Source organism: Bos grunniens, chromosome 6, assembly GCF_055505025.1.
Source record: "Bos grunniens cultivar Pamir isolate PY7600 chromosome 6, Bosgru_T2T1.0, whole genome shotgun sequence".
Taxonomy (NCBI): Eukaryota; Metazoa; Chordata; class Mammalia; order Artiodactyla; family Bovidae; genus Bos; species Bos grunniens.
This window is the reverse complement of record NC_141170.1, coordinates 15,080,205-15,096,597: the sequence shown is the minus strand read 5'-3', so window position 1 is coordinate 15,096,597 and position 16,393 is coordinate 15,080,205. Positions and strand designations below refer to the sequence as shown.

General features: G+C 54.1%; 1 protein-coding gene across 1 annotated transcript in view; it reads right to left on the bottom strand.

Moving 5' to 3' along the window:
• Positions 1 to 16,393, bottom strand: part of LOC147370320 (epididymis-specific alpha-mannosidase-like) — a 36,601-nt gene that overhangs the window by 4,739 nt on the left and 15,469 nt on the right. Inside the window, 11 exon segments of the mRNA XM_086407315.1 lie at positions 680 to 817; positions 2,339 to 2,531; positions 2,616 to 2,726; positions 3,853 to 4,105; positions 4,436 to 4,627; positions 7,379 to 7,638; positions 9,469 to 9,608; positions 10,925 to 11,063; positions 11,885 to 12,072; positions 15,768 to 15,848; positions 15,851 to 15,962. Coding sequence (XP_086263441.1) covers positions 680 to 817; positions 2,339 to 2,531; positions 2,616 to 2,726; positions 3,853 to 4,105; positions 4,436 to 4,627; positions 7,379 to 7,638; positions 9,469 to 9,608; positions 10,925 to 11,063; positions 11,885 to 12,072; positions 15,768 to 15,848; positions 15,851 to 15,962 — 1,807 coding nt within the window.

The window sequence follows — 16,393 nt, the reverse complement described above, 5'->3', positions numbered from 1 at the left end:
GCCTCCAGGAGGTGGGTTCTCAGTGGACTTTGCCTCCAACACAGGTAAGCATGACTGCTGCTGCAAGAGATGATCCCCACCTCCTCTTCTGTGACACGTGGAGCAAGGTATGAGAGGTCAGTGTGAAGAAGCCATGTGGCTTACAGGATCGAGCCACAGACGCCAACACCCACTTTATTACCCACAAAGGTGGTATTTGGCCTCTGCCTCTTCCTTTCCCTCTTGATCCTCATCCTGCAGACCTCACACTGGAGTGTGCCAGCCCTTGGAGGATCTCTGGGAACATGGGGGCGGCTGAGGCACAGTCAGCCCCATGTTTGAGATGCTCTGAGTGTAAAGGGACACATAAGGTGTACCAGGGGCTTTGGCAATATGATGAGCTGCTTCCTGGCAGTTGTTTCCTCCATGGGGATGTCCTCCCGGATGCCCTGCTGGGGGCTCCCCTCTGTACACACTCATTGCAGTCTAGATGGCACCTGGGCCCCACCTGTCCCTGGCTTGCTGAGTGACCTGCCTCTCAGTGGGCCTCCGTCTCCTCATTTGGCAGATAAGGAAACCAGATGACCTCACAGAGCCTGGATGACTCTGGGGAGAGCGCCTTTGCCTGGTGATGGGTTTGGGGACCTGGTTGACAACAAAGAGGCAAGAGTGAGTCTGGATGCCTGAACACCTGCCTCACCTTTCTGAAGATTCTGCAGGTGCTTTGTGTGGTTCAAGTTGTACGTCCAGCCTGGGATGCTGAGGATCTGCAGGTGGAGACTTGGAGGCAGCATCACAGCCTCTTGCTGCTGGAAGTCTGGGTGAACCCGGGTAGTCTCTGCAAGGCAGATGGACAACAAGGAGAGAGTTTGGGCCAAGCTTCTCCTCCTGGCATTCAGAGCCCTCCACATTAAGTGGAGCTTTCCACACACATTTCATCCAATCTCACACCCCTCCAACCTGTGGCCCACACCACAGGCAGCCTGAAGCATCTGCTGGTGCAAATGCCATCTCCTCACAATACCTTGGGCTACAGTGATTGATGCTTTTGAATTGTGGTGTTGGAGAAGACTCTTGAGAGTCCCTTAGACAGCAAGAAGATCCAACCAGTCCATCCTAAAGGAAATCAATCCTGAATATTCATTGGAAGGACAGATGCTGAAGCTGAAACTCAAATACTTTGGCCACCTCATGCGAAGAACTGACTCATTTGAAAAGATCCTGATGCTGGGAAAGATTGAAGGTGGAAGGAGAAGGGGACAACAGAGGATGAGATGGTTGGATGGCATCACCGACTCAATGAACATGAGTTTGGGTAAACTCCAGGAGTTGGTGATGGACAGGGAGGCCTGGAGTGCTGCAGTCCATGGGGTCGCAAAAAGTCGGACACAACTGAGTGCTGAACTGAACTGAACTGACAGTGATTGGTCAGGCTCGGGTCATGTGATTTGATCAGACCAATCAGATTCTTTTCCTGGGATCTGGGCTCTTGAGACCTGAGTCTGAGTCTAGTTCCTTTTGGGTGGGGAGACACACAGTCCTAGAGCTGTTTACAGCTACGTCTCAGATAAGAGGAGAAAGAAGGTCTGCAGACAGAGCAAAGCTCAGGTGACAGAAAGAAGGAGAGAAGGCCTCATGACAGAAAGATGACAGAAAGAAGGCCTCATGAAGCGTCCAGCGCCCAAGGCACAATTACACCCCAGCCCTTCTCTGGGGTGCATTGGCCTCTGAATAAAGTCTCCTTGTGGCTCAGGCGGATCTCCAGTTTCTCTCATGTGCCACCAGAGGAGCCCAGGGTGGGACCCATGGATGGAGCTGACCACAGCCATGGAACTTGCTCTCCATGGCTACATCTGTTCTGCAGGAAGGGCTCCCAGGTGCTAGGAAGGAACTACTGACTGACCCAGGAGCAGAACCGACCCTGCTGGTCCATCACATCCCCTCTCCTAGGAATCTGCCCCTGGACCTGGAGGTGGCCGGGAAGGCAGCTCTTGGCAGTCCTGGGAGAGATGGACATGAACACCTGCTCCCGAGAGGCCTTGAGCTGCTGTGTCTCCCTCCTGGCCTGGCCTCTTCTCCATCTCCTCCTTCTGTTCCACAAGCATCTCTGGGCCTGGTTTCCCCTTGGGATTCTTTTCTTCCAAACAAGAGAACATCAACTGATAGCCCTTGAAGTTGATCTCTGAACTCCCCCTGGTTCAGGATCCCATCTCCACCAGACCTACAGGGCACCAGGCCCCCTCCTCAGCATCAATCCCTCTCCCGCTGAATTGGTTTCTGCCTGAGCTCATCTCCCCCTGTACAGGTCAGCTCACCCCGGGGCAGGGATGACAGCTGCACTGAAAGGTGGCCCTCTTACCGCTCAGCTCTCGAATCAGCACTACGGGTCTGTGCTGCAGCGCCACCCCGCTCCTCTGGCCGAGGTCCCTGGTGAGGGTTGAGGGTCCCAGCAGGAGCCAGAGCACCGAGTGGACAACCGAGGTGTCGTTCAGCGTGACGTTGACAGACAGGGCCCATTGCTGTTTGATCAACAGCTGCCGATGGAAGAAGTCCTGCAGACCTGCAGGGAAGAGTCATCTGATAGGCCCCGCCTGGCCCCTGGCGGGCCCGTGGTGACCAGAGGGGCCTCCTCCTACCTCCATCTGCCCGTTCCCTTGGCTGGAGACGCCGTGCACCTGCTCCGACAGCAGCACCAGCCTGCTCTGTCTGTCCTGGATGAAGGCCGACTGAGTCATGGGGTAGTAATTCTGTGGACAGAAATATTGCCGGAGTGGTGGTCATGGTCATGGGCCACGGGGGCCACCTGATCAGGCATCTCCCTCGGGCCCCCACCAGCCTCCCCCACAGGCACAGCGGCAGCTCAGGGCGGCACTGGTAGTGGGGGGGAGGGGCTCTGACTTGTGAGGTGGACGCCCTGAGATTCAAATCCAGCTCCACTGCTTCCTGACCTTACGAGCTGGGGGACTCAGGCTGCCCAAGCCTCAGTTTCCCCACCTGTAAAAGGGGCTCCAAAACCATTCCTGAAAAACTGTGGCAGGAAGGGAATGAAGGCTTGTGTGTCCGTCCAGTCTGAGATAGGCTAATGGTTGCCCGATAGTAAAGGGCTCAAGCCTGGGCTGGAAAGCGGTCACACAGTCCACACCCTTTGCTCTGTTGGAGCAAGATGTCCTGGGCTGAGGGCCTTGGACTCTCTGGAGCCACAGCGGGTGAGAACCAGCCAACAGGGATGAGAGGGACCAGAAACTCAAGGAAGACAGAGCAGGGAGGGGCCACATTCCCCACAGGAAGGAGAAAGAACTCACATGGATTGAGGCTCAGGAGGTGCCCAGCCTGGCACTGCTCCTGGATCATCCCTGCTGATCGCACAGCGCTGGGTGGAGGTTACCCCGTTTCCCAGGAGAGCACCGAGGCCCAGGGAAGCCAGGGGACTTGCCCCAGGTCATGCTGCTGGGGGCAAAGCATCTCAGAGCTGAACTGATTTCAGAAATCAGCCTGTGCAGTTTCCCTGGCAACCAGGCAGTGGCTCAACTAAGAGCAGCAAAGGAGGGTCACACTCGCTCAGGCCTGGACAGGCACCATCTGCTTCATCCTCAGAGCAATCCCAGCAGGTCAGTCATCTGACAGAGGAGGACACGCGGTGCCCACAGTGGACCTCAGGGACTTTCCTTATATGTGGGGGCACCAGAGCTCTGACCTCAGGTCTGAACAAGCCTGGGTCTCAGCCCCTAATGGCACACGTGGGTAACAGAGGTTCTGGGAGATGCTCTGGAGGCCTCTGCCGCTGGACCTAAGGGGTGTCTCCAGCCTCTTTTGAGAGGCAGCCTCTCAGGTCTGCTCTGTGGCCACTGTTCCCAGGGGCACCACAGGATGTACCCGAGTGAGAGTGTTCACCATGTACTGCTTGTAGGCTCTGCGCTGCATCTGGTACCCATTGTTGTCAGAGTAGAGGACCTGGGCGGTGTTGAGATGGGTGCTGGTCCTCCAGATGGCCTCGTGATTCAGCTCCAAGGGGCCCACCCTGTACTCCTGCTCTATGCGATGACACAGCAGCTCCCCGTCAGCTCCCGGGGGCCCACAGGCCAGCTGGGAATAGATGGTGTATGTGGGGTCCCTGTCATTCACCGTCCTGGAGGAGGAGCAGAAGAGATACATCAAGCTGGGGGAGACTTCCGGAAGCCAGTCCCTTCTTTCATTCCTCTCATTCCCTCCCTGCCTCTTTCCTGCCAGGCAGGGCAGGCAGAGGGGCTTCTTGGGCAAAAGAACAGGAGGAGTCCGCTTCACCAGAGGCACTGAGCACCTGGCAAGTTCTGGGCTTACTTCTCTGCATTAATGAAAACACAGGAACGGCTCTCATGTGCATATCATTGTCAGTTTCCCAGGTGGCTCAGTGGTAAAGTCCCCCACCTGCCCGTGACCACCTACTGTGTGCTGTGCACAAGCAGAGGGCTGACCTCACCTGTAGAAGCATCGTCGAATCTCGGTCAAGAGCTGCCCCTCCAGGATCTCCATTTCCACAGCCGCAGACACTGGCTTCGCTGTACCATTAGGAGCAAACACGTAATTATTGGAAATGGATACCTGACCCTCGTCACTGTTATCGTGATATTCCATGAACTCCTGGGTCACCTGGATGGTTCGGTTACTCTGTCTGCAGAGGTGGAAAAGAGAAAAGAGTATGATTGTTGTGGACAGTTTCTTCCAGGAATTCTCCTTGTGATGGGATCCAGGCTCAGAAGGCCTCTATTTAATATTAAGACACCAACATGGAACCAGGAGTGAACAAAAATAACTTCCTCAGAGCCTATGTGACTGTCATGAGGACCCTCAATGAAGCTCATGCACTCAGCTTGGACAAAAGCTCCGTGGACTCACCAAGAGCCCAGGAGGTACAGATTTTCTCCCTATCCAGGAAAGAATCCCACAGGAGGAGGGGAGAGAGGCTGCAAAACACGCTCCCGAGAGCATAAGCAGAGGGTGTAACACGGTTTCAGAGGCTCTACTCTCACTGCTTTATTGAGTTAAATATTTATTTATCTATTTCTGCTTTATTGACTATGCCAAAGCCTTTGACTGTGTGGATCACAATAAACTGTGGAAAATTCTGAAAGAGATGGGAATACCAGACCACCTGACCTGCCTCTTGAGAAACCTGTATGCAGATCAGGAAGCAACAGTCAGAACATGGACATGGAACAACAGACTGGTTCCAAATGGGAAAAGGAGTATGTCAAGGCTGTATATTGTCACCCTGCTTATTTAACTTCTATGCAGAGTACATCATGAGAAACGCTGGGCTGGAGGAAGCACAAGCTGGAGTCAAGATTGCCAGGAGAAATATCAATATCCTCAGACATGCAGATGACACCACCCTTATGGCGCAACTCTGTGGGCACACAAAATAGCACAGACATGTACGGTGTGACGTAGTGACTTGTATGGTATGTGAAATATATCAACACGCTTGTCATATATGGAAGAACAAAGGCCCTCCTCCAGCAAACTGGCCCTGGGGTGGTCTGCGCACGTGGTGGCTGCCCCCCTCAGGCCTCTGCACAGGCAGGTCCTTCTAAGGAACCACTGTCTGCTCGTCTGACCCACGGATTCCCTGCAGACTGCAAGGCCTCAGGCCTGGCTCTGGGTGTCTCATCCCTGCCAAGCCTCCTCTGAGCCGCCCTCTGTCTATTCCAACAGGCTTCCCTCTGTGTGGCAGGTGCTGGCTGTACCCCTACTGGGAGGTGAGGGAGCCGGGTGAGAAGCACACTTCCCTCACCTGAGCCTAAAGCACCTGAAGACACACAGACGCCAGGCAGATGGACAGCAGGACACTCCTGGGAAGGGCTGGGCAGGGGTGGGGCTTGGCTGTGGGGCACCCTCGGGTGGGCAGAAAGGGATGGCGAGCTGGAGCCGGCCCTTCAGGAAGGGATGTGGGGCCTGAGTGATAACGGAGCCCAAAGCCAGCCTGCAGGCTTCAGCTTTCCCTGCCTGACCAGGGAAGCTCACATGTGCTGGGGTTGTACCCCATTTCTGCTGCCCCCCACACCCTCTGCTGACCTCCTATGCTGGCTGCAGTCAGCCCTCCCTACCTGCCTCATGCTCTCCCAGACGTCCCTGTGGACTGACTGAAGGACAGAACTTCCCATGAGCCCCATTGAGGGGCAGTCCTGGTCTGAGCTTACAGAGCTGCTGACAACTGACAGGGCTGAGCTCCAGGTGATGCTCGCCTTTCTCACGTCAACACCCCGTCTCCCTCCCCTGCAGTCTGCCCCCTCTCCTCTCTTTCCTTCACATTGGTTTCTAGCCGGTGCTCCTCCTAAGCTTCCTGATCCCCTGAGTCTTCTTCCTGTGAGGAGGTCACAGGAGGAAATGGAAGTGGGTGTGTTGGAAGAGGCAGCTGAGGAGCAATGAAACTGCCTGGGATGGGAGCTGAGGATGGACAAGGGTGGCTCCAGACTCTGGGAGTCAACTTTCCCCTGATAAGTGACTACATGAGTGAATGGATAGATAGATGGAAGGATGGATGGAGATGTGGAGGGGTGGGTGCAAGGATGAATGTGTGGTGAGTGGATGGATGGATGGATGGGAGGGTTGGTGGATGGATGGATTTTTTGTGTCTCTCAATTTAAAAAAATTTTTACAACGGCTACACTTTTTCCATGGTGAACTTTTCAACGCCCCCCCCCTTTTTTCCTGTGGAACAACATCTTTGGAATAAACAAGTTCACAAAAGATTTTCTTGACCTGGCCCAGTCACACACTTCTCCAGCGCCACAGTTTGAAAGCATCAATTCTTCAGCACTCAGCCTTCTTTATAGTCCAACTCTTACATCCATACATGGTTACTGGGAAAAAAACATAGCTTTGACTCTACAGACCTTTGTTGGCCAAGTGATGTCTCTGCTTTTTAATATGCTGTCTAGGTTTGTCAGAGATCAAACCAGTCAATCCTAAAGGAAATCATCCCTGAATATTCATTGGAAGGACTGATGCTGAAGTTGAAGCTCCAATTCTTCAGCCACCTGATGCGAAGAGCTGACTCATTATAAAAGACTCTGATGTTGGGAAAGATTGAAGGCAGGAGGAGAAGGCGATGGCAGAGGAAGAGATGGTTGGATGGTATCATTGACTCAATGGACGTGAATTTGAGCAAACTCCGGGAGAGAGTGAAGGGAAGCCTGGTGTGTTGTAGTCCGTGGGGTCATAAAGAGCTGGACATGACTAAGCAATTGAACAACAAAAACAAGACTCACACACCTAGAAATAGAGCTGGTTACACAGCAAGAGGCTTCACCACCATCACATCCTTGACATACAACTGAGGAAATGGAGACCCAGCTGAGACATTACCTGTCCAGGTCCCAGGACCCTCCTGGGCTCAGAGGCAGCAACGGCTGCACCTCACCTCTCCCAGATGCTATGCATCAGGTTGGTGTCCTTGTCCAGGAACACGGAGTAGCAGTCATTCTCCACATGCACCAGGCGCCTGCCCACTTGCCTATGATTTGTCCTGGGTCTGCGGCCAAACTGGTTGGTGCTGTCCACAGAGGCCCCAGTCTCCTGAGTGTCCTTCTGGGCCCTCCTCATGGGCCTGATGATGTAATACCAGTAACTGAGTCCTGGGGTCGTGGTCAGCACAAGCAGGTCATAGGCAGATGGCATCTCCTTTGAGTTCTAGACCTTCGAGGCCAGAGGGACAGGGTCACATGATGTTACGGGGGGAAGACATCTCAGTCTCCTTGGCAACCCTGGGCTTACACACCTCCCGGATGGAGTGCTCGCTCCCCACGGGGGCAGCAGGGTCATCCATCATTGGGCTGAGGTGGGCTCCCCTCCTGCATCCTCTATGCTCAATAGGGTCCCGGCCCAGCCCATACTCCCTCCTCCTTCCCTTCTCCTTTGGGGCTGAAAACCAACGTCCCTCCTTCCCAACTCTCCCTGCTGCTTCCTGCCTCTGAACTTTTGCTCACACTGTTCCCCCGACCTGGAGGGCCTCCTCTTTGGAGGGAGCTCTCTTGTCTTTTCATCCTCCAATTTCCCGGAGGAGGGAAGTTTTCAGGATTTTCTCCATCTCTAAGTTATCTGATTTAGGGATGGGATGAGGACTCTGGATCCATGTAGGGAGCCCCCTCACTCTCTAGAGAATGGGTCCCATCTCTGGGCTGTTGAGGGTTTTGTGGAGGGGGGCAATTAACAAGCTCATGTTGCTTCTCACCACCTCCAGTCTGGTTGTTCTCTGAACTAAAGCAGACACGATATCCCCACGCATACCCCTCAAACTGTCCTGAAGGCTCACCTCCACTACAGTTATCATCTGTCACATTCTCTACTTTCTAATTTTGTTTCCTACTTGGATCCCCCTGCTAGAATACTAGCCCCCTGAGGGCAGGGATTTTTGTCTGCTTGCTTATTAAAGTTTCTCCAGCACCTAGCATAACCCTGACATGCAGTAAGTGTTCAATAATATTAGATGCATTTATTCTTAGTGGGTATTGCCTTTAGGTGGGGAGAGGGGATGTTGTGTGTTGGGTCTTCTCAAACAATATCCTCCCCTCCTCCATCAATGTGAGACAGTCTTCCTCCTGTGTCTCAACTAAGCGCTGGTTCCTGGTCATCACTCCATATCTTAACTGTCCATTTCTGTGTCTGCTCCCTGAACCCCAAGTGACTCCAGTGTCCAGTACTTAGCTTGAGGCCACATCCCAGATAGGCATTTGGAAGTGTTTACTGAATGGCCAAGTGATGGCAGTACCTGTACCATCTCTGCAAGGAAGGATCAGCTGGGGATATGTAGGGCACCCTCTGAAACCACTTTTAGGTCCTGGTTGTGGACAGAGATGAGGAGGAACCACACACTCACACTGGATGTGGGTGTTGCAGAAAGAGGCAGCTTGGGCTCAGCCCCTAACATGGCACATCCATAATGATCCACGTTTAAGATCCTTTATGCCCTTCCACACAAGGTGGAAATTTATGAGCTTGTGTGCTAGTTCATTTCAGTCATGTCCATCTCTTTGCAACCCTATGGACTGTAGCCAGCCAGGCTCCACTGTCCATAGGATTCTCCAGGCAAGAATGCTGGAATATGTTGCCATGCCCTCCTCCAGGAGATCTTCCCAACCCAGGGATCGAACACGCATCTTCTGAGGCTCCTGCATTGCAGGCAGATTCTTTACTGCTGAGCTACTGGGGAAGCCCAGAAATTTATATGAGAATATATATATTCCCAAAGGAGAGGCAGGAGGCGAAGCTTCCCATGCAGCTTAGATCACCCTGAGACATTCCAAGGAGGTGACAGAAGGCACTTCTGGTCATGTCAGATGCCCAAAGCCCAGGGTCAGTCCCCTGGGTGGATCTCACTGACCCTGATGGGCAAGTGCCCCATTATGGTGATAGCAGAGTTACTTCATGATCACGTAAAAGTTTCCCACTTCTAGGGGTCCCTGCCTGGATCAGAGGCAGTAACCACAAGTGCAGCTGAGGCAGGACTCCCACCCATACCTGGGCAGGAACGGGGTTGCCTGTCTCATCTGTGAGGTTGACCTCGGGGAAGTCCGCAGTCGGGGTGACGATGGTGGTGACTGTCCAGGCCAGGGGATGGTAGACCATGGCAAAATGCCCCCCAGGCTCTGGTCCTGCACACAGACACCTGACACTCCATACATCTGGATGCCCCTCGGAACAAGGGAAACAGGCTGGTGAGCCCGGCCCTGCAGATCCTAGGTGAGTGGGACAGGCTGAAACTTGGGATTAGACACGCGGCTCCCTCTACACTGTTCATACTATGGTTCTGATTCCCAAGCGCGGGGGTGGGGGGGCGGCCCTCCAGAAGCTGAGGGTCCATGAAATCCTCACCCATCTCTCCCTGTCAACCCACTTTCCTGGTGAGGACAGTGAGGTCATGGGAGGTAGGATCACCTGCACAAGATGATGCATCTCCTAAGGCCTGGCTCCAAAGCACTTGGCAAAGGAGGGGTGGAGAATTCTCTGGAGTTTGGAGGGTCAAGTTCAATCACCTAGTTCAGCGCTGGAGGCCACTGTGATACTGACCTGGATACCCCTTCCATTCCATACGCCACCACCCCTCCCCCACACCATGTCTTGTAGGTTCTGTCCTTTCCGATGACTCCCTGATCCCTGAACACCCACACTTTCCAGCCCCTGGCCTCTGCCCGGGCAGCTCCTATGGCAAGATGCCTTTCTGGGGTCCCCACCTACCGCTTGCCCAGGGAACTGCCCTTCTGAGCTCATGGCAATGGAAGGTCCCACCAGCACTGAATCAGACCCCAGTTCTAGCTCTCTTTCTGAGACTGTCTTCCCCTCCCAGTCCCAGTCTCTGTGGGCAGGGGCCCGTCTGCTACACCCTTGGTCCCCAGGACCTGTCCCAGGTGTGAAGGTAGGATGGGATTGTACACAGATACAGGGGGGAGGACGGAGCAGGTGAGGCGAGCAGCAAGGCCAGAGGGGGAGGGGCATGGTGACAGAGCAGCTGAGTGTGGACCCCTGCAGAAGGCGCGGCAGGCCTGGCACCTGCCCAGGGAGACCAACTTGTCTTTGCTCAGGATTTGCAGGGATGAAGCCCATCAGTTTCAGGCAAATGGCCTGATCAGTCACTTTACCTGTGTGAAACTGTCATAGTCACACAAGCTGGTCAAATGGTGGGCCTGACATAATGTGGCCCCAAGCTGAGCTTGGGAGGGACCATGTTAGCATTTATTTCTCCCTCTAGTTGTCACATCATCCCTTCTTTGTTCACAGAGAAGAAACAGAGGCTCAGAGAAGTGACTGCCCCTTGCCAACTTCCTGATGAAAGTAAGAACCACGTCTGGAATTGGGACTCGGCGTTTGAAGCCCAGTGGAACAGGAGTCTCCACAGACCTCAAGGTTCTCTTCTTAGAAAGGTATGGGATCCCCGCCAGGCCTCAGGATCCACCACTGGGGGCATGCTTACCAGAGAGGACCAGGGACCTGTCCTGGATGATGGAGGCCATCAGCTTGCATACCCCCTGCATCCCGGTGCCCAGGTGCTCCACAAACATGTCTCTCACTTTGGGGGTGTGAGTCCCTGTGATGGTGTAATGGTGCTGGACCTGGGGCCCCCCTAGAGCTGGAAGGAGTGGGGTCAGGACCTGCCCCTGCTCAACACCTGCTCTCCTGGCACCCACTGGGCACTGGCTCTCCTTCCTTTTCAGCGGGTGCTAATGGAGAAGGTGGGGGTTCCTCCCGCTTTACAGAAGAGGAAACTGAGGTCAGATAGACTGATGGACTTGCCCAACTTTGTTTACCTTGATCTGAATCCCTGACCCGGGACAAAAAACAGACTTCTGGAAGTGACCCCCGCCCACTACCACCCCCAGCTTCACCTCCCAGGCCTAGTCATCCCGTAAGTGCTGCTAACCTGCTCAGACACGCTCCATACATGACCTTGAACTTGTCTGCACTGAGTAGGGGTGGGATTACCTCTTTTTCACTGAAGTGAAACTGAGTCGTCATGGGGTGAAGTGACATTTCTGGCCACTCCAGTGGAGGCATAAGTCAATCTGCTTCACCCTGCTACACACAATGACTGGTCCTGCCAGCCGTTAATTCCCTTTGGGTAACAATGAAAGTCATGGTCAGTGAGGCCCATTTCTGACTGGGTGAGGACACAAGTTATAGAACTTCTTAGATCTCAGTTTCCCCATCTGTACAGTGGGGGACAAATGAGATAGAAATTAGTGAACAACTTCCTTTGTAGCAGCCACAAAGCCCACAGGGCTGTGTGTTCAGTATATTATCCCATTCAATTGGCTGCCTTCCTAGGTAGACATGTGGTTCTCATTGTCCAGGGAGTGAATTGGGCTCAGGAATGGGGAAGCACACACCCAGGAGGGTCCCATCCTGTTCCTGCCACTGAGAGGTGTGGTGTTACCTCGGAGACTGCCCAGCGGAGCTTCTGGAGCTGCTGCAGGCCCCAGGCCCGGTCCAGGAACCGATGTGGAGCCAACATGAAGCATGTGAACATGGACTCCCCGGCGTAGAGCAGAGCACTGGCTCGCTGCGCCAGCCCCTTGAGCCCACTTCGGGAGGCGTAGAACCCAGTCTCGGAATGAACCATATCTAGGAGAAAAAGGCCAGGAGTGGGTGTGACGTCCTGCCCATGGAGGTCCCTGAGCCCTAGTCTGGGAAGGGCTGAGGAAGATTCGGCCAGTGAAAGGTCTGCCTGGATAACCTGGGAGACAACCCAGGATAGGCATTGATCTCAAGGCTCCTACCCCAACTAGGCCAGCAAAAGCACAAGACCCCTGAAAGGGCTGGGTAGATGGAAAGGTCTGGCTGGTCTGGGCCAGGCCTGGAGAGGCCTGGACCCTGAGGTCACAGGAATGATGGAGACATGAATCCCAGTGTGAGCCTGCGAGTGCTAAGCCATTTCAGTTGTGTCCAACCCTATGCGACCCTATGGACTGCAGCCCGCCAGGCTCTTCTGTCCATGGGATTCTCCAGGCAAGGATACTGAAGTGGGTTGTCCTGCCTTCCTCAGTGTGAGCCTGGGACCCTGGGAAAGCCTGTGAGCAAAGGTCTTGGAGGACTTCAGGGGAGGAGGGAGTGGGATGAGGGCCAAGAGGACAAGACCCAGAGGGGAGGGGCCTAGAGTGCTGGCAGCCCCTGTGTGTGTCACTTTTAGGGTGAATATGAGCCTGGACAGGCCTGCATTTCAGTGGGGTCCCTCTGGCAGCCTGCAGGGAGGGGCAGGAGAGGTGGTGGCAGCTGAGAGAGGCCAGTAGACACTGTCCTGACCCTGACTGAGAGGACAAGTTGCGGGTGGGAGGACGGAGGCTAAGCTCCTTGGTGACAGGCTGTCTCAGAAGGTGGTTCAGTGTCCCCCACTATTTCTGCTTCCTGTCTCCTCCCCAGGCTGGGGGTGGTTTGGTGATTTAGTTGCTAAGTTGTGTCTGACTCTTGCAACCCCATGGACTGTGGCCTACCAGGCTCCTCTGTCCATGGAATTCTCCAGGTAAGAATACTGGAGTGGATTGCCATTTCCTTCTCCAGGAGATCTTCCTGACCCAGGAATCAAACCCAGGTCTCCTGCATTGCAGGCAGGTTCTTTACCATCTGAGCTACAAGGGAAGCCTCCCAGGCTGGGCTGTGCCCCTATTCCCTGTTTGTCCCTCAAAGGACCTGGCTCAGACCAGGAAGGGTAGCCACCTGGCCGGGGGAAGGGTCACAGATGCAAGGGTCATCCACAGCCCCTCCCCCATGATGAGTGTGTACAGGTCAGGCACAGCCTCTCCACAGCCTCAGCTCTAAGCTCGACACCAACTGACCAAAGCTGACAAGATCCCACAGCCCTCAGATCAGGACCCAAACCTCCTCTGTGATGTCCAGTCTGATTAAATGGTGTTTCCTCCAGTAGGTGGAGAAGGAAATGGCAACCCACTCCAAGATTCTTGCCAGGAGAATTCCATGGACAGAGGAGCCTGGCGGGCTACAGTCGATAGAGTTACAAACAGGACTGAGCAACTAACACACCTCCAGGAGGTTACATAGCCACCCCCACCCACCTCCACACCCACTGGACTTCTCTGCATCCCCTCCACCTGGATGAAGCCACTTCCCCACAGACTTCCCCCTCTAACCTCAACATAACCCCTCCTACATCCTTGTATCCCCTCCCACCTCAAGTGTAACCAGACCCACATAGAGCATCCACTTCCACCTGGGGTGGAGCCCCGCCCACTTCCATGTAGCTCCTCCCATCTACACCAGCCGTCCAGGCTCCTCTGTCCATGGAATTCTCCAGGCCAGAATGTAGCCTTTCCTTCTCCAGGGGATCTTCCCAACCCAGGGATCCAACCCAGGTCTCCTGTACTACAGGCTCATTCTTTACTGTCTGAGCCACCAGGGAAGCCCAGGAATACTGGAGTGGGTAGCCTATTCTTTCTCCAGGGGATCTGCCCAACCCAGGAATCGAACCAGGGTCTCCTGCATCACAGGTGTGTGTGTGTGTGTGTTCAAGTCACACATTGCTGTGTGTGAATTCTTTACCAGCTGAGCTACCAGGGAAGCCACGCCAGAAGCCAGTCCTCCCCTAATCTGAGGTTCCCAGGAAGTGTCCTGAGAGCTAAGCAGTTTCCCCTTCTCACCACTCAGATAAGAGGCCAAGGCTCGAGAGGCATGACCAACCCAGGTCTGGGGGAGTCAGGGCAGCACCCAGACCAGAACCAACCCTGTTAGTGGGGGCCCATTCTGGTGTCTCTTTGCAAGAGAAGGAAATGAGAAGAGAAGTATTTACAGTTGAACTGCCAAGTGGGTGTCCCTCTAGGCCTCCTGGAACCCACTTCACTGATAACAAAGTGGAGGCTTAGAGAGGTGACGTCACTTACCGAAAGCAACTCAGCCCATGAGGCGAGGAGCTGTGATCTAAACCCAGGTGAGCATCCGAGTCACCATGTGGGGCCAGCCCTCCTGAGGCACTGTGCTGCTGAATGGTGTGGGCGGGCAGGGGACAGGCCCGGGACAGACCTAGCTCCAGGGACCCTGGCCCCATGGTGAATGTTCAGCTAGAGGATGCCCTTGTGAGCTTACCTAGCCTGTCCCATGTGGATTGCCTCACATCTCCTCTCTGCCTTTCACAAGGACCTCTCCAGCTGAGTGATAACTGCATGGACCTGGGGCTGGGCAAAGCTGGCTGGAGGCAGGACCTGATTTGTCCCTGGGATGTCCAGGCTAAAACTGACCTGAGTCCTTTCCTCTCTCACTCCCCAGACCTCAGCTTCTCCTTCTGGGCAAATGGGGAGCAAGACAACAAGGATCCTTCAAGGGCTCTCATATTTTATGTAGTGAAGGTATTAGATGGTTCAACAATTTGGACAGCCCCATTCCCCACTGATGCCCTGAGCAGGTCCTGAACCGGGGTGTGGAGGGTATTTCTGCCTCCCCAGCTCAGTGTGATGATAATTCCTGCCTGAATTACAGAGGAGCTGGGTCAGCAGGGGGGTGGTGGGTCAGCAAGTGGTGTGAGTGTGGCTCGTCCTGGGAGGGGTGTTAATGTTGGGCTTCCTTTGGGGCACCTAAGGCCCTGAACTGGCTTCCTCAGCAGGCACTGCCTGGATCACGTCTAGGTTTTGACCCAACAAAAAAAGACAGAGTAGATGCCGGAAGCTACATCTGCTGACCGCTTCTTCTGGACAACTTATCAGGCTAAAACCTCTTATTGTTCCACTTTGTTTTGACATGTGATGGACTAAGCAAGATTAATGTTCCCCCTGTTTTACTGACATGGGACAGTGCCATGTCATGCATGTACCCAGGCAGAAGTCTCACCCCACAACCTTGAAATGACTTAGACTGCGCTGCCTGCAGCCAGAACAGTCCTGGCCTCTGGGACACAGGCTGGAGGGAGACAAGGTCCCCCCATAATGACTGGGTGGTAATAGAAGAAAATTGGAGCCCTGGGGCAAGGAAGGGCCAAGTGATCTAGCCTTAAAGTCAGGAAAGGCTTCCTGGAGGAGGTGACGCTGCAAGACAATTAAGATTAGCAGGAAGAGAAGGTGCCAGTAGGGCACTCCTTCAGGCAGCACTGTAGTTAAAGGCATAGAGGCAGGAACCCGCTGTGTGTGGACAATGGTGAGAGGCTCGATGTGGTGGGAAGCAGGCTGTGTGTCTCTATGAGTCAGGTAGGTGGGGCAGGGACCATCTCTGCCCTAGTGCCTCTAGTAGGTTCCCAGCACAGGGCTGAACAGACACGGAGTTGGGGGAGTCTCGTACCTACCTGGCACCAAATCACCTCCTCAGTCCCCAGAGCCACATACCTGAGGAATAGGGCAGCAAGTTGTGGTGGTTTCGGATATGCCATGATATATGTGTAGAGTGTATGGCTTGGAAGTAGTCAGTGTGGCGTACTCCAAGAAGACACCGGTCTTGGGTGTGAGGCTGTTGATGTAGTTCATCAGACGGTCCATGCTGGCAAATTGCACTGAGGCATTGAAGAACTGCCTGTCGCATCCCTGTGGGCCAGAAGCAACACCCTGCACTTCTGGAAGCAGAGCCCAAACTAAACAGGGTGAGTTCCTCTTCAACTCTCTCCCATTCTCCTTGGTGGGCCACAAGCTCCCAAACCAGCTCCCAAGCCCTGTGCTCTGGATGTTTCTCTGTGCCCCTCTCTCTTTCTCTCTCCTTTTTTATATTACATCCCCCATGCTTGTTTATCCTCTAGCTCCAGTATTATACCTTTTCACCACATTTCCCCGTTTCTCCAACCTTCTCAATCCTCTCTCTGCAACCACAAACTTTCATATCTTCTTCTCTCCAGTATTCTTGCCTGGAGAATTCTATGGGCAGAGGAGCCTGGCGGGCTACAGTCCATAGGGTCACATAGAGTTGGACACTACGGAGTGACTAATACACACACACAGGAAGTGTGAACAGATAGAATACT